General features: G+C 41.8%; 2 protein-coding genes across 2 annotated transcripts; both read right to left on the bottom strand.

The window, feature by feature from the left end:
* Window positions 1-1,175: 1,175 nt before the first annotated feature.
* LOC121578327 (cytidine deaminase) lies at window positions 1,176-11,444 on the bottom strand. Its single transcript, XM_041892639.2, has 4 exons — window positions 11,153-11,444; window positions 10,045-10,156; window positions 1,813-1,870; window positions 1,176-1,612 (listed from the first exon to the last, which is right to left on the bottom strand). Exons 1-4 carry the CDS (start codon window positions 11,340-11,342, stop codon window positions 1,472-1,474), a joined length of 501 nt encoding a protein of 166 aa, XP_041748573.1. The 5' UTR covers window positions 11,343-11,444; the 3' UTR covers window positions 1,176-1,471.
* A 1,808-nt stretch (window positions 11,445-13,252) lies between these two features.
* On the bottom strand, window positions 13,253-16,701 carry LOC121578702 (trypsin-like). Its single transcript, XM_041893090.1, has 5 exons — window positions 16,647-16,701; window positions 15,932-16,082; window positions 15,404-15,545; window positions 14,985-15,242; window positions 13,253-13,563 (listed from the first exon to the last, which is right to left on the bottom strand). Exons 1-5 carry the CDS (start codon window positions 16,699-16,701, stop codon window positions 13,411-13,413), a joined length of 759 nt encoding a protein of 252 aa, XP_041749024.1. The 3' UTR covers window positions 13,253-13,410.
* Window positions 16,702-20,977: the final 4,276 nt, after the last annotated feature.

Here is a 20,977-nt window from a genome sequence, read left to right as displayed (position 1 = left end):
CCCATAGCTCATCCCACAAGCCGCCTCTGGTACAATTATGGGGTAAAATTATGTAGGTTAGGATCAATGTACTGAACCAAATTGTGTGAAACAAAAAAATCGAAAGTACACATGGCTTATTTTTAACCTAGGGTCATGTTCATAGGAACACATGTTTAAAAAGCAAGTTTGAAACAGGAAAAACAAACTCGTTTTTGTAGCACAAGTTCAGGTATTACCTCCCGTTTAAATACATTTTCTCCTATTTCATGCTCACTAAACTTTACCATAGTAACCCTGAACTAAGGTCAGTTTTGCTTATTCTTTCCTAATGGTTAAGGTTAGGACTTGGGGGTGCTAAACTGTTCCTAGCTGGTTGAATAGAGCCCTTGGTGTACTCTGCTGCTGCTCATGGCCAGTTCAGGCTCCCAAGCTGGAGATCTCCTTACAACTCTTTTATAAATGTTTATTTCTCTTTGTAGATCAGGCAGAAAGGTTGAATCATCCTTCCATCTTGTTTTGTCTTTTCTTTTACTTTAATTTTGAGTCCGTGACCTTAAATACACCACTATGGATTTTAACGCATTGCTATTGTCAGAAAAATATTCTGTGTTGTCACAGGAGACTTGCAAAGCTACATCGACTTTATTCCACAATTCTTTCCTTCCTGTACCTCATGATGTGCTTGTGAACCATGCTTGCGTGATGATGAGTAACCTTGCCTGAGACCTGAAGACTTTGGTTAAGGCTTTAGCTTAGCGAGCTAAACAGTCTGGTTCTAACCCAGTCGGTCGCACTTTCATAAGATGTCCTTTACTTGTATTCTTCCTACAGAATGATTTGCTGCACACTAAGTTATAGAGATAAACTACGTAGATATTTCACTTTGCCTGCCTGACTGTCATTGGAATGCCTTTCTCATGTTCATGTCCGATATTGGTGCTGATGAAAGCTATAAAATATGTTTCTTTTTTTTTTTACAAAACATACGTTTGAGATGTCACTGTTTGGGAGAATCAGTACTGTAGTCCATTTTAAACGACTGGTATGTATTCATGAAATTATGTGGATATATAATTTTGATGTGCTGTTGATATTTATTTGATGTAGACTATATGCTTCCTAATGCTAATAAACCTTTTCTAAATCTATCACTCACAGGAATAGATTGTTGTGGAATAAAGATACCAGCTAAGTGTGACAAAATATTTTACAAATGTATTGAATACAAATTGATCAATGTACTTAAATATGTTATTTACAATCTCGATATACATGAACAATGAAAATGCATAAACATACATTCATAGACCTTTGACACAGCGCTACTTTCCAGTCTGCACATGCTACCTAAAATGTAATTTTTCTGGATTAGAATTCTATATCCTTTTACCCCAATCTACTGTATATCAAAGACTTGTGTAATAGATATCAATAATTTACAACATAAGTGTATTTATCTAGCACCCCCTCCAGTGGTTGTTATAACAGGTTAATACTCGTTGGAGATCTTGAGGACTTTCTTCATGGACAGGTCTTCTGGGCCGAAGGAGACAGGAAGCAGCTCACTAACGTTCATCTCTACGTACGTGCCATCTGGCTTGGACAGATACACGTCCCAGCTGGCCCCAAACTGGAGAGGGGAGAAAAACACGTCATATATGGAGCATCAGCAAAACTTTAGATGAAGTTTCCTGCTCTATAACTACTTTGGTAATGAGAATGTAATTACATGGACCTAAGCACTCAAAAGGCATAGTAACAGAATTAGACGTAGATAAATGACAGACAATTTGTCTTCCTCCTAGGATGCAAGGCTTGAATGACGCTTACCTCTCTCATGAACTGTCTGCAGCCACCGCATGGTGAAATGAACTGGTCATGTAAGTCACTGCAAACAAATTGATAACAACACAAGACATTTTACAACACCGTCAATGAAAAGAATACTATTATCCTTGCGTTGCACTATGCTTCATTAACACGCAGGTTGGCATTTTTTGGGATGACTCGTGTACTGGAGGGTGGTGGTCACTAGCTGGCACAGCCACAAAGTAATAACTTATTTTAAACCAAATTGTAACCTTAACCACACTGCTAACCCAAAAGCAAATTTTTGTTGATATGAATTTTTACAATATAGCTTTGCAGCTCGACCATCTAGCGGAAATCGCTCAGTTCTGCCTCCAGGGCAAGTCAACCTGCCTCTTAACACATTTGTATGAGAACATTGATCGCTCGTGAGGATAAAAGTCAACCTGCCTCTTAACACATTTGTATGAGAACATTGATCGTTATCAAGATGTTATAACACTTCCCTGACAATAGGGATGAGCATTAGACTTGAATTATTGAGGAGATGAGGAATGTACACATTTCAAATCAAATTGTATTAATCACATCCGCCGAATACAACTGGTGTAGACTTTACAGTGAAATGCTGGCTTATGAACCTTTCCCAACAAGTAATTTTTTAAAATAACTAACACCAGGAATAAAATAAAATACACAAGAATGGAACTATATACAGGGAGTACCAGTATCAGATCAATGTACAGAGGTACTTGAGGTAGATACACGGTAGTGCATTCAGAAAGTATTCAGAGCCCTTGACTTTTTCTACATTTTGTTATGTTACAGCCTTATACTAAAATGGATTAAACACATGTTTTCCTCATCAATCAACACAATAACCCATAATGACAAAGCAGAAACTGTTTTTTAGAAAAAATTTTGCACATTTATTTTAGAAAACAAATAAATTAAAAACACATGTCAAAATTGCTATAAATTGATTTGCATTTTAATGAGGGAAATAAGTGTTTGACCCCTCTGCAAAACATGACTTAGTATTTGGTGGCAAAACCCTTGTTGGCAATCACAGAGGTCAGACGTTTCTTGTAGTTGGCCATCCAGGTTTGCACACATCTCAGGAGGGATTTTGTCCCACTCCTCTTTGCAGATCTTCTCCAAGTCATTAAGGTTTTGAGGCTGACGTTTGGCAACTCGAACCTTCAGCTCCCTCCACAGATTTTCTATGGGGTTAAGGTCTGGAGACTGGCTAGGCAACTCCAGGACCTTAATGTGCTTCTTCTTGAGCCACTCCTTTGTTGCCTTGGCCATGTGTTTTGGGTCATTGTCATGCTGCAATTTCCATCCACGACCCATTTTCAATGCCCTAGCTGAGGGAAGGAGGTTCTCACCCAAGATTTGACGGTACATGGCCCCGTCCATTGTCCCTTTGATGCGGTGAAGTTGTCCTGTCCCCTTAGCAGAAAAACACCCCCAAAGGATAATGTTTCCACCTCCATGTTTGACGGTGGGGATGGTGTTCTTGGAGTCATAGGTAGCATTCTTCTTCCTCCAAACACGGCGAGTTGATTTGATGCCAAAGAGCTCGATTTTGGTCTCATCTGACCACAACACTTTCACCCAGTTCTCCTCTGAATCATTCAGATGTTCATTGGCAAACTTCAGACGGCCCTGTATATGTGCTTTCTTGAGCAGGGGGACCTTGCAGGCGCTGCAGGATTTCAGTCCTTCACGGCGTAGTGTGTTACCAATTGTTTTCTTGATGACTATGGTCCCAGCTGCCTTGAGATCATTGACAAGATCCTCCCGTGTAGTTCTGGGCTGATTCCTCACCGTTCTCACGATCATTGCAACTCCACGAGGCGAGATCTTGCATGGAGCCCCAGGCCGAGGGAGATTGACAGTTATTTTGTGTTTCTTCCATTTGCGAATAATCGCACCAACTGTTGTCACCTTCTTACCAACCTGCTTGCCGATGGTCTTGTAGCCCATTCCAGCCTTGTGTAGGTCTACAATCTTGTCCCTGACATCCTTGGAGAGCTCTTTGGTCTTGGCCATGGTGGAGAGTTTGGAATCTGATTGATTGATTGCTTCTGTGGACAGGTAATTTAAGAGTGTGCTCCTAATCTCAGCTCGTTACCTATATAAAAGACACCTGGGAGCCGGAAATCTTTCTGATTGAGAGGGGGTCAAATAATTATTTCCCTCATTAAAATGCAAATCAATTTATAACATTTTTGACGTGCATTTTTCAGAATTGTTTTGTTGTTATTCTTTCTCTCACCGTTCAAATACATCTACCATTAAAATTATAGACTGATCATTTCTTTGTCAGTGGGCAAACGTACAAAATCAGCAGGGGATCAAATACTTTTTTCCCTCACTGTACATAAGTATTCAGACCCTTTACTCAGTACTTTATTGAAGCATCTTTGGTTGCGATTACAGCTTCAAGTCTTATTGGGTATGATGCTACAAGCTTGGCACACCTGTATTTGGGGAGTTTCTCCCATTCTTCACTGCAGATCCTCTCAAGCTCTGTCAAGTTGGATGGGGAGCGTCGCTGCACCGCTATTTTCAGGTCTCTCCAGAGATGTTTGATCGGGTTCAAGTCTGGGCAAGGATCCCTCTGTACTTTTCCCCATTCATATTTCCCTCGATCCTGACTAGTCTCCCAGTCCCTGCCGCTGAAAAACTAAAGAATTCAAGCTTGGTTTCATCAGAGCAGAGAATCATGTTTCTCATGGTCTGAGAGTCCTTTAGGTGCCTTTTGGCAAACTCAAAGCGGGCTGTCATGTGCCTTTTACTGAGGAGTGGCTTCCGTCTGGCCTGATTGGTGGAGTGCTGCAGAGATGGTTGTCCTTCTGGAAGGTTCTCCCATCTCCACAGAGGAACTCTGGCGCTCGGTCAGACTGACCATCGGGATCTTGGTCACCTCCCTGACCAAGGCAATTCTCCCGGGTGGCCAGCTCTAGGAAGAGTTGTGGTGGTTCCAAACTAATTCCTTTTAAGAAGGATGGAGGCCACTGTGTTCTTGGGGACCTTTCAATGCTGCAGAAATATTTTATTACCCTTCCCCAGATCTGTGCCTCCACACAATCCTGTCTCGGAGCTCTACGGACATTTCCTTCGACCTCATGGCATGGTTTTTGCTCTGACATGCACTGTCAACTGTGGGACCTTATATAGACAGGTGTGTGCCTTTCCAAATCATGTCCAATCAATTGAATTTACCACAGGTGGACTCAAATCAAGTTGTAGAAACAGCTCAAGGATGATCAATGGAAACAGGATGCACCGGAGCTCAATTTCGAGTCTCATAGCAAAGGGTCTGAATACTTATGTTTATAAGGGATTTCTGTTTTTGTGGACCATGTTATGTCCTTAGTGATGTCGACGTCAAGGAACTTAAAGCTCTTGACCAGCTCCACAACAGCCCCGCCGATGAGTGCATGCTCTCCACTCTTTCTAATATAGTCCACAATCAGCTTCTTGGTCTTACTGACGTTCAGGGAGAGGTTGTTGTCCTGGCACCACACTGCTAAGTGTCTGACCTCTCTCTGTATGCTGATTCACCGTCGTCGGTGATCAGGCCTACCATAATCGTGACGTCAGCAAACTTTGATGGTGTGTACCTGGCGCCGTTTTTTTAATGTTATTTTTTACATTATTAGCACAGAAAGTGTTTTGCATCATTACATACAGCCGGGAAAAACTATTGGATATCAGAGCGGCGGTAACTTACCAGCATTACGACCAGGAATACGACTTTCCCGAAGCAGATCCTTTGTTTGCTCTCCCCAGGGCAACTGAACTGATTCCAGCGGCTGACCCAAAACATCGCTGGCGGAGGAGAGTCACTCGGAGCAGCCTGCTGGTCCGACTTAGGAGGCACGCACACCACCCACCGCTTCCAAGTATTCTACTCGCTAATCTTCAATCTTTGGTTAACAAAGTCGATGAACTACGGGCAAGGATTTCTTTCCAGAGAGACATCAAGGCCTGTAACATACTCAGTTTCACGGAAACATGGCTCTCTTGGGATATTCTGTCAAAATCGGTCCAGCCAGATGGGTTCTCAGTTCATCGCACAGACAGGAATAAATATCTCTCCGGGAAGCAGAAGGGCGGAGGTGTGTGTTTCATGATTAACGACTCATGGTGTAATTGTAGTAACACAGAGGAACTCGAGTCGTTCTGTTCACCCGACCTAGAATTTCTCACAATCTAATGCCAACCGTATTATCTCCCAAGAGAATTCTCTTCGGTTATAGTCACGGCCGTGTATATCCACCCTCAAGCCGATACCACGATGGCCCTCAAAGAACTTCACTGGACCTTATGCAAACTGGAAACCACATATCCTGAGGCTGCATTTAACAAAGCAAATTTGAGGACTAGGCTGCCGAAGTTCTATCAACATATTGACTGTTGTACTCACGCTGCTAAAATCCTCAACCATTGCTATTCAAACTTCCGGGATGGTTATAAGGCCCTCCCCCGCCCTCCTTTCGGCATATCTGACCACGACTCCATTTTGCTTCTCCCTTCCTATAGGCAGAAACTCAAACAGGAAGTACCCGTGCTAAGGACTATTCAACGCTGGTCTGACCAATCGGAATCCACGCTTCAAGATTGTTTTGATCACGTGGACTGGGATATGTTCCGAGTAGCTTCCAAAAATAATTTAGACATATACACTGAAATGGTGACAGAGTTTATCAGGAAGTGTATAGGTGATGTTGTGCCCACTGTGACTATTAAAACCTACCCTAACTAGAAACCGTGGATAGACGGCAGCATTCGCGCAAATCTGAACGCGCAAACCACCGCATTCAACCATGGCAAGGTGACTGGGAATATGGCAGAATACAAACAGTGTAGCTACTCACTCCGCAAGGCAATTAAACTGGCAAAACATCAGTATAGAGACAAAGTGGAGTCGCAATTCAATGGCTCAGACACAAGACGTATGTGGCAGGGTCTACAGACAATCACAGACTACAAAAATGAAAACCAGCCACGTCGCCGACACCGATGTCTCACTTCCAGACAAGCTAAACACCTTTGCCCGCTTTGAGGATAACACAGTGCCACTGACGAGGCCCACTACCAAGGACTGTGACCTCTCCTTCTCCATGGCTGACGTGATTAAGACATTTAAGCATGTTAACCCCCACAAGGCTGCCGGCCCAGACGGCATCCCTAGCCGTGTCCTCAGAGCATGCGCAGACCAGCTGGCTGGTGTGTTCATGGACATATTCAATCTCTCCCTTTCCCAGTCTGCTGTTCCCACATGCTTCAAGATGGCCACCATTGTTCCTGTACCCAAGAAAGCAAAGGTAACTGAACTAAATGACTATCGCCCTGTAGCACTCACCTCTGTCATCATGAAGTGCTTTGAGAGACTAGTCAAGGATCATATCACCCTAGACCCACTTCAATTTGCCTTCCGCCCCAATAGATCCACAGACGATGCAATCGCCATCACACTGCACACTGCCCTATCCCATCTGGACAAGAGGAATACCTATGTAAGAATGCTGTTCATTGACTATAGCTCAGCATTCAACACCATAGTACCCTCCAAGCTCATCATTAAGCTTGAGGCCCTGGGTCTGAACCCTGACCTGTGCAACTGGGTCCTGGACTTCCTGACGGGCCGCCCCCAGGTGGTGAAGGTAGAAAACAACATCTCCACTTCGCTGATCCTCAACACTGGGGCCCCACAAGGGTGCGTGCTCAGACCCCTCCTGTACTCCCTGTTCACCCATGACTGCGTGGGCAAGCACGCCTCCAACTCAATCATCAAGTTTGCAGACGACACAACAGTAGTAGGCTTGATTACCAACAATGACGAGACCGCCGACAGGGAGGAGGTGAGGGCTCTGGGAGTGTGTTGCCAGGAAAATAACCTCTCACTCAACATCAACAAAACAAAGGAGATGATCGTGGACTTCAGGAAACAGCAGAGGGTGCACCCCCCTATCTACATCAACGGGACCGCAGTGGAGAAGGTGGAAAGCTTCAAGTTCCTTGGCGTACACATCACAGACAAACTGAAATGACCACCCACGCAGACAGTGTGGTGAAGAAGGCGCAACAGAGCCTCTTCAACCTCAGGAGGCTGAAGAAATGTGGCTTATTACCTAAAACCCTCACAAACTTTTACAGATGCACAATTGAGAGCATCCTGTCGGACTGTATCACCGCCTGGTACGCAAACTGCACCGCCCACAACGCAGGGCTCTCCAGAGGGTGCTGCTGTCTGCCGAACACATTACCGGGGGCAAACTACCCGCCCTCCAAGACACATACAGCACCCGATGTCACAGGAAGGCCAAAAAGATCATCAAGGACATCAACCACCCGAGCCACAGCCTGTTGACCCCGCTATCATACAGAAGGCGAGGTCAGTACAGGTGCATCAAAGCTGGGACCGAGAGACTGAATAACAGCTTCTATCTCAAGGCCATCAGACTGTTAAATAGCCATCACTAGCACATTAGAGGCTGCTGCTGCCTATTGAAATCACTGGCCACTTTAAGAAATGGAACACTAGTCACTTTAATAATGTTTACATATCTTGGACTACTCATCTCATATATATATATATATATATATATATATATATATATATATATACTGCATTCTATTCTATAATATTGTTCTGTATCTTAGTCCATGCCGCTCTGTCATTGCTTGTCCATATGTATATATTCTTAAATCCCATTCCTTACTTTTTGTGTGTATTGGGTATATGTTGTGTAATTGTTAGATATTACTGCACTGTCGGAGCTAGAAGCACAAGCATTTCGCTACACCCGCTATAACATCTGCTAAACAGGTGTATGTGACAAATAACATTTGATTTGACTTTGATTTGATTTGGTGTTGGAGTCGTGCACGGCCACGCAGTAGTGGGTGAACAGGAAGTACAGAAGGGGACTAAGCACCCACCCCTGAGGGGCCCCATGTTGAGGGTCAGAGTGGCAGAGGTGTTGTTGCCTACCCTCAACACCTGGGGCCGACCCATCAGGAAGTCCAGGATCCAGTTGCAGAGGGAGGGGTTCAGTCCCAGGGTCCCTAGCTTGGTGCTGAGCTTGGAGGGGACTATGGTGTTGAACGCTGAGCTGTAGTCTATGAACAGCATTCTCAGATAGTTACTTCCACTCTTGTCCAGGTCGGAGAGGACAGTGTGAATTGCAATTGAGATTGCATCGTCTGTGGATCTGTTGGGGCGGTATGCAAATTGGGGTGGGTTTAGGGTGCCTGGGATGATGGTGTTGATGTGGGTCATGACCAGCCTTTCAAAGCACTTCATAATTACAGATGTGAGTGCTACAGGGTGATGGTCATTTAGGCAGTTTACCTTGGGGCTCTTGGGACCATGGTGGTCAGATTGAAACATGTTGGGATTACGGACTGGGACAAGGAGAGATTGAAAATGTCTGTGAAGACATCTGCCAGCTGGTCTGCACATGCTTTGAGATTGCGCCCTGGTATTCTGTATGGCCTGGCGGCATTGTGATTGTTAACCTGTTTAAACGTTTTGCTCACATCAGCAATGGAGAGCGAGATCACACAGTCATCCGGAAAAGCAGGGCCTTTCACGCAAGGCACAGTGTTCTATTCCGAGCGTCGTAGCCGGTGTAAGGATTCCACCTTCCTCCTCTATTGTCCTTTTGCATGTTTGATGTCTCGTCAGAGGTCGTAGCGTTGTATGCGTCCATATCCGTGTCCCATTCATTGTAAGCGGTAGCTCTAGCAGATGTTGCCTGTAATCCATGCTTTTTGTTTGGGATACGTTCTTATAGTCACTGTGGGGACGACATCGTCTATGCACTTATTGATGAAGCCTGTGACTATTGTGGTAAACTCCTCAATGTTATCAGATGAATCCCAGAACATATCCCAGTCTGTTCTAGCAAAACAGTCTTGTAGCTGGTTCGAATCCAGGCTCTGTCGATGGTTGGTAGAGCATGGTGTTTGCAACGGCAAAATTGTGGGTTCGTGTCAGTATGAAAAAAATTTATAAAATTAAAAAATAATGTATGCACTCAGTAACTGTAAGTCGCTCTGGATAAGAGCGTCTGCTAAATTACTAAAATGTAAATGTGAGCAAAAGCTCGAGACCAGTTGTTATTTATGAAAAAACGCATACCACCTCCCTACCTTTCGTTTTCTGGTAAGTCTATGTCATGGAAAGAGCAGGTGTTGTTAATGTTTTGTACACTCAGTGTAGAACTGTACCTGGCAATAGCAATGGCCTTGAAGCTACGGTATCCCTCTGACACTGCTTTAGCGATGGCGTTCCTCTCTGCACACACACCCAGGTTGTAACACGCGTTCTCCACATTGCAACCTGAAGAGATAACCGACCACATTTACTGTCATGTACAGAGCTTTTCACTTGTTTTCAAAGGGTTTAAAACGATGGCAAAGCAGACAGAGCTGAAGATATGTCTCCCCTGGTTCCTCTAAAGATCTTATATGATTGATAAATTGATGGATTTGTTCATTGCAAATACCGTGACTTTAGGCCAAGGAGATTACTTGGTTAGATAGTTTCCCCTCAGTTAATCATTAACAGGTTATGCAAAACCAGTCAGTCGAGAACACAATGTACAAAGTTTGAAACATTGAAATCCTTAGAAATTAGTGTCTGTTCATGTATTGTTAAATAGTCTAGTTATGCTTGTGCACAAAAAGGCTTCTTGCCCACTTGAGCTAAATTCCTAACAGACTAAATTCTAACTGACTATCTGATTAATTTATGACTGACTAAATTCATTTCTGATTGACTAAATTCCAATGCTGAGGGAACAAGTGTGAATAATCTACGGAACTGTAGAACACAGACAGACAGAGTTACATCATTCTGAACATCACAGGCCTGCTTCATATGTGGTTATTCCTTTTGGTGGTTAGTCATGACTCATGAAACAAATTCAGGAACATTGTAACATTGGATTTTACACACTTACATATTCCTGCTCATGATTAGAAGCAATCTTTATCACAAATGTTACAGTATAAACGTTACAGGGTAATGTTTTATTTTTCAGATTATGGGATATGCCTATTTTCTGTTTATCTATCTATTCTAAAGTTTTTGATTTAAAATGTAGACGTTCTGTACATTTTTACAGAACTGTAACAACACATGCATCTAAAACCGGATCCCTCTCCACTAAGTCTTCCCAGTTCAATATTGTAGTTAAACGATAATGTGGTCAACTTACCTGGTCAAATAAATATAACTAAACATATACTGATTGTCAGCTGTAGGTATTTTTTAAGATTGTCAAATAAACTCAATCAATTAATCAATAGATTGAAGTGATAGATGATATCTCACCTGTGAACACTCTGTCGTCGTGGGCCAGGAGGGCAGCCCCGACCCTGAACTTGCTGTAGGGACAGTAGGAAAACTCCTTGGCCTCCAGGGACCGATGGATGAGCCCTTCTACCGTTATCCTGGCTGGGTGGTGGAGGAGCCGTGACCCCTGGTCCTTACCATGGAGCATCTGGATCTGCAGGTCTCCCATACTGCCTCTGAGTCTCTGTCTGTGGTGTGAGTCTGTGGTTGTAGGTGCGTGTGTCTGTTCTTGTTGAGTTTCTCTGACTTTCTGTGGAAGTATGAGTATGTCTTGTACTGTAATAGATCGGGGGAGGGTATTTATTTCTTTATAGCCAATCCCTGTTGCTTGTATATCCTCCCCCTCTCCGATGGGTCTGGACGGGTTGGGTGGGTGTGTGTATGTGGGGGGGTGGGGTGGAGGGTGAGTCAGCTGCATGCAGAGGTGAGTGAACTCTGTTACATAACCAGTAAGATATTGCATATTGTTGCCTTAGCTGACTGTAAATGTTTTCTTTGTGGCTGTGTATAAAGTTCACATAATGAGGTTTGTGTGCTGGTAAAATATATTTATTTTTGTAGATGAGTAGCTACGGATTAGTAAAGAGACAGCTTGGTAAAAATAAGTATCTTTATTGTTTTACTATTCCGTAGTAGGGACATGGGAAAGCACAGGGAGAAACAAAAAGAACCTTAGAAACTTGTGTTTCTTAGAAAGATGCTGAGGATGCATCAATGTCTGTTATTTATCAACAGATAAAATGGATAAGAAGTATAATGTGTTTGCTAAGACATACGAAGTATCATATGAATCAAAATATGATATAGAGGGAAATATGTCAACTAACAGTGCAGACACAGAAGCTTGAGTGTGTCTTAAACTCTATTTCTGTTTGGTGACCAGACAAAATAAGCCAACCCTTGTGTATTTTCCTGATGTTTCTCAATGGCTGTAAAGTGTACACATGTTTTTCTTATTCAACAAATGATTACATGGCCTGTAGGTCGATCACATCTATACATCAGTCTGTCTGCTGATAACACTATCACTTATATGCTTTCTATCAGCAACAAGACAATATCACTCACTATTGACATATACTGTACAGCAGGGTTCTTCAATTCCGGTCCTGGAGGGCCGAAACACTTCTGTTTTTTATTTCTACCTGGTAGTTAATTGCACTCACCTGCTGTCCCAGGTCTGAATTATCCCCTGATTAGAAGGAGAGGATGAAAAACAGAGGTGTTTCGGCCCTCCAGGACCGGAATTGAAGAACCCTGCTGTACAGCATTCAGTAGCAATAAGAGAGAAAATAGACGAGTGTATCTTTTCGTGTTTTCTATTTTGTAAAAAAAAAAAAAAACTGTAGTCATTGTTCACAGTGGGTAGATCAGTATCTACAGTTGAAGTCGGAAGTTTACATACACTTAGGTTGGAGTCATTAAAACTTGTTTCTCAACCACTCCACAAACTTGTTAACAAACTATAGTTTTGGCACGTCGGTTAGGACATCTACTTTGTGCATGACACAAGTAATTTTTCCAACAATTGTTTACAGCAGATTATTTCACTTATAATTCACTGTATCACAATTCCAGTGGTTCAGAAGTTTACATACACTAAGTTGACTGTGCCTTTAAACAGATTGGAAAATTCCAGAAAATGATGTCATGGCTTTAGAAGCTTCTGATAGGCTAATTGACATCATTTGAGTCAATTGGAGGTGTACCTGTGGATGTATTTAAAGGCCTACCTTCAAACCCAGTGCCTCTTTGCTTGACATCATGGGAAATCAAAAGAAATCAGCCAAGACCTCAGAAAAAAAGTCTGGTTCATCCTTGGGAGCAATTTCCAAACGCCTGACTTATTGTGGGAAGCTTGTGGAAGGCTACCCGAAACGTTTGACCCAAGTTAAACAATTTAAAGGCAATGCTACCAAATACTAATTGAGTGTATGTAAACTTCTGACCCACTGGGAAAGTGATGAAATAAATAAAAGCTGCAATAAATCATTCTCTCTACTATTATTCTGACATTTCACATTCTTAAAATAAAGTGATGATCCTAACTGACCTAAGACAGGGACTTTTTACTAGGATTACATGTCAGGAATTGTGAAAAACTGAGTTTAAATGTATTTGGCTAAGGTGTATGTAAACTTCCGACTTATGTCCTATATTGATACACTATCAGTTTCTGTCCATGGTATCCCATTGTGATCCTTACAAAGGAGAAGACCAAAAATAAGATGGCGTCGCTAGCTGTCGTTCTGCGTGATCCACTTGATCCAGCTGATGTACTTACTGACCTTGGTGTAAACACCAGGGAAATAGGGGTTGGCACAGCTGATGCCCCAGGACACGATGCCCTCAAAGTGCCCGTTACAGATCAGAGGGCCGCCTGAGTCACCCTGTTAGAATAGAATTGAATACTTTAATATCCCATCAAGAAATGTGCTTGCCATACAGATATACTTGGCATACGCATATCACAACAAATGTCCAGACCTGGGTTCAAATACGTGTAGTTTTTATATAAATATGAATGGTCACACTTTTTATTTGGATAGTCTGGATTTTCCTCTGTAGATGCTCTACAGATGGTCATACTATCAACAAACTATCTGTTGATAAGCAACTAATTGCTAAGGTTAGGGTTAGAATAAGGGTTGGTAGATAGTGGCGGTCGGTGCTGTTTAAGACGAGGGAGAAACATGAACATGGCCTTATTTCTATAACAGCATATTGGATGACTGTCATTCATATTCCATTCACCCAGTTCAGTGTAACATAGATAGGTTCAGGCTACTACATGATACTCATATTTTCCCTGTACCCATCATGAGGTTGCTACAACCTAGCCTATGAATGAAAGTTTACAACATAAGTGCACAGGTCGAGAGAATTATGAGGAATCAAAAGCTTACCTTGACTTTGAAGAGTTCCAGTGTTGGATAGCCATAGCCAGCTAGCTAACATATTATCCCTTTCTGTTTAAGCTCTTTGAGTAGGTTAAACTAGCTAGCTACATTGATGCTAGCTAAGTGAAAGTGTAAAAAAATATATACTATGAAATATAGCTAGCTCTCTCTCTTGCACATTTTATGCACTGCAGTGCTAGCTAGCTGTAACTTATGCGTTCAGTACTAAATTCATTCTCTGATCCTTTGATTGGGTGGACAACATGTCAGTTCATGCTGCAAGAGATCTGATAGGTTGGAGGACGTCCTCCGGAAGTTGTCATAATTACTGTGTAAGTCTATGGAAGGGGGTGAGAACCATGAGCCTCCTAGGTTTTGTATTAAAGTCAATGTACCCAGAGGAGGACGGAAGCTAGCTGTCCTCCGGCTACACCATGTTGCTACCCTACAGAGTGCTGCTGAGGCTACTGTAGACCTTCATTGCAAAACAATGTGTTTTAATAAATGATTTGGTGACGTGAATATATTTAGTATAGTTTTATCTAAAAATGATAACTTTTTTAATGTTTTTTTTTAAATACTAATTTCAAATACCTCTGTTAATTGCATGGGAGTGTATTTAAGTCAGTGTATTTGAGTATTTTCAAATACTTTCCAAGTGTATTTTCAAATACATTCCAATATTCAACTACTTAATAATTGAAATACCTTAAATAGTATTTGAACCCAGGTCTGCATACGTCACAAGACATACAGTACAGTCTGACATTCAGACACAGGCTACACATTCCAATCTCCATACTAGCGTTCTACTTAGAATGTATACCCGATACATTACTTAATTCGAAGTAGTATGGTAGTGTGGATTATGGACACTGAAATAGAGCCTCAGATCTTTTCTCCTCTCTCACCTGACAGGAGTCCTTCCCGCCGACGCGAGAGCCGGCACAGAGCATGTTGTCTGTAATCCTGAAGTAGTAGTAGTACTGGCAGTTGGTGATGACGTCAACATCCACAGCTTGGAGCACGGGAGACAGGTAGTAGCTGAAGATATTGGTGACCCCCCAGCCGCTTACCGTACAGGTCATTCCCTGCTGCAACGGGGGCATGTCCACTCTGGGCAGGATGGCGGGCTGGATTTTGGCGTTGAGAGTTGCGGGCCTCTCCAGCTGATGGAGGGATAGAGGAGAGAGAGAGAGAGAGAGAGAGAGAGGGGGCATGAATGGATAAATTAATGAACAAATGAATCAATCAATTAATGAGACCAATAGATAATATACAGAGAGGGAGTACAGGAAAACCAAAGCTACTGTCCATTGTGTCAGCTTACTTTGAGCAGCATGATGTCGTTGTCAAAGGTCCTGTAGTTATACATGTAGTAGACCAGCACATTGGAGACGTTGAACTCCTGCTCAAAGCCCTCCACTCTGGAGAAGCTGTGCTCACTCAGTACCACTTTGATCAGGTATGCCCTGTGGATTGAGAGGAGAGGAGAGGGGTGGAGAGTAGAGGAGGTTAGCACTCCAATCTAGCAACCCAGTATGGCAACTAGCATGAGTCATTCCACTTCATTCTAAAGACACACTCTGTAAGATGTCCTGCTGTTCAATGGTTATTTCAATAAATAGTATACCTATTGATTCTTGAAGAATATACATTATAAATGCCCTACTCTATCCCATCATAACCCCAAATATAGTGGGTGTAGTATAAGAGGTAGTCTCACTTTCCAGACTCTAACCCCGTAGGCTCAATTGCTACTGCGTAGGTTCGAGAGAGAGCCAGCTGGTGGACGAGATTAGCCAGACTCAGTGGTGTGAGAAGAGACTGTAGGTGAAATAGAAGTTGCATAACTCACGGTCTCCAGCAGTGGGCAGCAGACACCACCCACTGAGGGTGTATGAGGGTCCCTCCACAGTAGTGGTATTTGTTGTACTGGATGGAGGCTTGGTACTTTATAGAGTAGGGTGTTACCTCCTGACCCCCTATGATCCTCTGGCCCAGTACTCCTAAAAGGAGAGGGGGAGGGAGGAATGGTGAGGGAGGGAGGGAGGGATGGTAAGGGGGCAAGACTAACCGGTGCCCCCGCACATTGACTCAGTACCGGTACCCCCTGTATATAGCTTCACTACTGTTATTTTACTGCTGCTCTTTAATTATTTGTTATTTTAATTTTTTGCTTCTTTATTTTTTATTTAACACTTATTTTTTCTTAAAACGGCATTGCTGGTTAAAGGTTTGTATGTAAGTATTTCACTGTAACGTCTACACCTGTTGTATTCGGCGCATGTGACAAATAAAATTGTCACATGACAACAAAGCCCTTAAATTGAATTGAGTGGTGGGGTGGGAGGGGAGGGGGGAGAGAGGTAGTGAGGTAGGGGTAGGCGGGAGGGAAGGAGAGGTGGGGGGAGTGACAGAGGAGAGGAGAGGGGGGCGAGGAGGGAAGGGTAGAGAGGGAGCGAGAGTGGGAGATGAAGGAGGGTGGGAGGGGAGAAAGAGGAGGTACTTAAAGGTAAGATTGAAATCTGCCAAATAATTTCTATGCCCAGTATCATACATTGTTTCTTTACCTCTGATTGTGAGGATGACCAGTAGGATCAGTGATAGATGACATGATTCTGCCATGGTTGTCTGGTCTGGTCTATTTGGAGTGGATTGGTCGGTTCTAACGCAGACAGAAAAGCACACTGGGAAATATTTTACTCCATATTTTTACTGCCATTTAGACATTCAGGAACATGCCACATTAAAGACTATAGCTTCATAAATGTACCACTAATGTAGACATAACATACAGTGCTATGAAAAAGTATTTGCCCCCTTTCTAATTTTCTCTACTTTTGCTTATTTGTGATACTGAATGTTATCAGATCTTCAACCAGAACCTAATATTAGATAAAGGGAACATAAGTGAACAAATAACACAACAATTACATATTTATTTCATAAACAAAGTTATGCAACACCCAATTCCCCTGTGTGAAAAAGTAATTGCCCCCTTACACTCAATAACTGGTTGTGCCACCTTTAGCTGCAATGACTCCAACCAAATGCTTCCTGTAGTTGTTGATCAGTCTCTCACGTCGCTGTGGAGGAATTTTGGCCCACTCTTCCATGCAGAACTGCTTTAACTCAGTGACGTGTGGGTTTTCAAGCTGAACTGCTCGTTTCAAGTCCTGCCACAACATCTCAATTGGGATTAGGTCTGGACTTTGACTAGGCCATTCCAAAACTTCCAATTTGTTGCTTTTTAGCAATTTTCATGTAGACTTGATTGTGTGTTTTGGATCATTGTCTTGCTGCATGACCCAGCTGCGCTTCAGCTTAATCTCACAGACGGATGGTCTGACATTCTCCTGTAGAATTCTCTGATACAGAGTAGAATTCATGGTTCCTTCTATTAAGGCAAGTCGTCCAGGTCCTGAGGCAGCAAAGCATCCCCAAACCATCACACCACCACCACCATGATTGACCTTTGGTATAATGTTCCTACTGTGGAATGCAGTGTTTGGTTTTCGCCAGGCATAATGGGACCCATCTCGTCCAAAAAGTTGACTCAAGTTTGCCAAAAAGCACCTGGATGATCATCAAGACTCTTGGAAGAACGTTCTATGGACAGATGATTCAAAAGTATAACTTTTTGGACGACATGGTTCCAGTAATGCCTGGCGAAAACCAAACTCTGCATTCCACAGTAAGAACATCATACCAACGGTCAAGCATGGTGGTGTGGTGTGATGGTTTGGGGATGCTTTGCTGCCTCAGGCATGGACGACTTGCCTTAATAGAAGGAACCATGAATTCTGCTCTGTATCAGAGAATTCTACAGGAGAATGTCAGACCATCCGTCTGTGAGATTAAGCTGAGCGCAGCTGGTCATGCAGCAAGACAATGATCCAAAACACACAATCGAAGTCTACATGAAAATTGCTAAAAGCAACAAATTGAAGTTTTGGAATGGCTAGTCAAAGTCCAGACCTAATCCCAATTGAGATGTTGTGGCGGACAAACGGCAGTTCATGCTTGAAAACCACACGTCACTGAGTTAAAGCAGTTCTGCATGGAAGAGTGGGCCAAAATTCCTCCACAGCGACGGAGAGACTGATCAACAACTACAGCAAGCATTTGGTTGGAGTCATTGCAGCTAAAGGTGGCACAACCAGTTATTGAGTGGGAGGCAATTACTTTTTCACACAGGGGATGGGTGTTGCATAACTTTGTTTATGAAATAAATATGTAATTGTTGTGTTATTTGTTCACTTATGTTCCCTTTATCTAATATTAGGTTTTGGTTGAAGATCTGATAACATTCAGTATCACAAATATGCAAAAGTAAAGAAAATTACAAAGGGGGCAAATACTTTTTCATAGCACTGTATGTGTGCAATTCGGTAACACTTTATAATAACTCCACGTAATAAAACATTTATATTTTATTAATAAATTGTTAATTCATCATTTATGAATCATTTAATTGTAAATGTTAGTAACCTTATTCACACATTTACAGTATAAACAACTTTTAAAGTATTTAATAATGATTCAAAAGTTCATTCATAAGATGTTTAAAATAGGTCCTTATAAAACATTTCTAATCATTAGTCAATCATTAGTCAAGTAATTGTGTGTAGCCTCATCTAAAGTGTGGGCTATTTATACTAAATACTTTATAAATGTTTTAAGTGACCAGTGTAATTTCTCACAAAAAGATGGACATGCCATTGGTAAACATTCCAGCAGTACCTGATGATCCTAGAACATAACAATGGTTAAACAATAAGCACACAATACAGAGGATGTTTAAGAAAATATATTGAACATTTTATTCCAAAACAGTCACACTGTTGTAATAGTGTGATGTGTAACTTCAGACATATGCTGAGTAAAATAGCGATTTTAGTCCGAAAACGCTAACATAAACACTCCTTAGAGCAGTGTAATCTCGGTTAACCCAGAACCAAAATATTGCTTAATTTGGTCAGCTACGTGATTAAGTTCAGGGTCCATAAGTGAAATCATAGTTTACCAAATATATATATATATATATATATATATATATATATATATATATATATATATATATATATATATATATATATTTTTTGGGGTAATTTAGCAGACGCTCTTATCCAGAGCGACTTACAGTTAGTGAGTTACTTCACACTAGAAGAAGATAAGCTAAACTTAAGCTACCCTTAAGAAAAATATAGTTTACTTAACTGAAGCTACTTTTTATTACACTACATCCTAGCTACTTCGGGAAAAATTCAGTGGAGGTTTCTAAGGGGACGGCTCATAATAATGACTGGAACGGAGTGAACGGAATGGCATCAAACACATGGAATTTTTTGCAAAAAAAAAGTAGTGTGTAGGTCCAGTAGTTAGTGACCCCGCTGCATGGCAAAAAAGGAATTAACTACTGAAAACACTACCTTGATTTGAATTTGGTTAAACTACCACCAAGCTTCTGCAAAATGTAGTTTAATTGCTAGTTGAACAACATGTAGTTCTCTATTTCCCAACACTGGTTGGGAGTTGGCGTCTCCACCTTCGCAAAAGGAAACTCTGTCAAATTGTAGTATCCCGTCCTCCCAGGCTGTTGGCCTGGTGTAGGATCAGAAAGGGTCAAAGTAGTGAAATGGGGTGGTGGGTTTTATTTATTTTATTTTATTTAATAAGTGAAGGGTTAGTTGGCAGGGTAATTGTTTTTTCTTTTCTTTATTTATTTGTTGCTTTTCTATCACAAAGTGTAATAGATTTACACTCCAGTCCAGTTGGTGGCGGTAATGCATTTTTTAAAAACACAGTAGAAGAAGAATAACTTCTATAATAATAATAATATGCCATTTAGCAGACGCTTTTATCCAAAGCGACTTACAGTCATGCGTGCATACATGTTTTTGTGTATGGGTGGTCCCAGGATCGAACCCACTACCCTGGCGTTGCAAGCGCCGTGCTCTACCAGCTGAGCTACAGAGGACCACTACTACTACTCCTCCTCCTCCAGACCAGCCATTATTCTGTTTATGCACAGAATCAGTCCACAAGACATTAAGAGCAGTCCATAAACTGCTTACCAGGTAAGGAAACTATCCCATTATGTTTAAAGTTAATACCTTTAAAGGCCCATTAAAGGTGCTGCCAAACAAAGCCATGTGTGAAAATAGTCTGCGGTTAAAAGACTGAAGCACTGGAAGCATTTACATTTTATACGTGTAAACATTTCTACCAGCTGTTGTGTGTAGGCTACATCTTCCTGTTTCATGATTAGTTCGCATTCGCGAGGTTCACAACATTACCATGACTATTTTGAGACATTAAGGAGCATCAGGTACGGCTGGATTGTCTACAAATGGCACGTCCATCTTTTTGTGGGAAATTACACTGGTCACTCAAAGCATTTATGAAGTATAAATAGCCCACACTTTAGATGAGGCCATGCAACAAGACTTAATGATTAGTAAATTGTTTATAAGGACCTATATTAAACATGTTATGAATGGAGTAATGATCAATAAATGATGAATAAACGATTTACTATTTACATTATAAATACTTTATTACATCGAGTTATTATAAAGTGCTACGTGCAATTCTCATATCCATAAAACCATACGACCATATCCGTAAAATATCACATTTTGGAGAGAATAGAACATTCTGGGCATGCGCAGACCCTGTGCATAAAGAAAATACACATAATTGTGATCTATCTGTAGTGCATTCAATATTACATCAATAATGCATTCAGTATTCTACAATTCTGTAATATTTCACCAAAGACCAAACAACAGAAGTTATATCGTCTTCAAGCCTACTCACCTTTATGAGAGTAAGCCAAGCACTGTAGACAGGTTCATGTTTCTCCTCTCACACCCCAGACATAACACCTGAATAACCT

This window comes from Coregonus clupeaformis, chromosome 12 (genome assembly GCF_020615455.1).
Source record: "Coregonus clupeaformis isolate EN_2021a chromosome 12, ASM2061545v1, whole genome shotgun sequence".
Classification (NCBI taxonomy): Eukaryota; Metazoa; Chordata; class Actinopteri; order Salmoniformes; family Salmonidae; genus Coregonus; species Coregonus clupeaformis.
The sequence above is the reverse complement of the archived record's forward strand: the minus strand, read 5'-3'. Positions and strand labels throughout refer to the sequence as shown.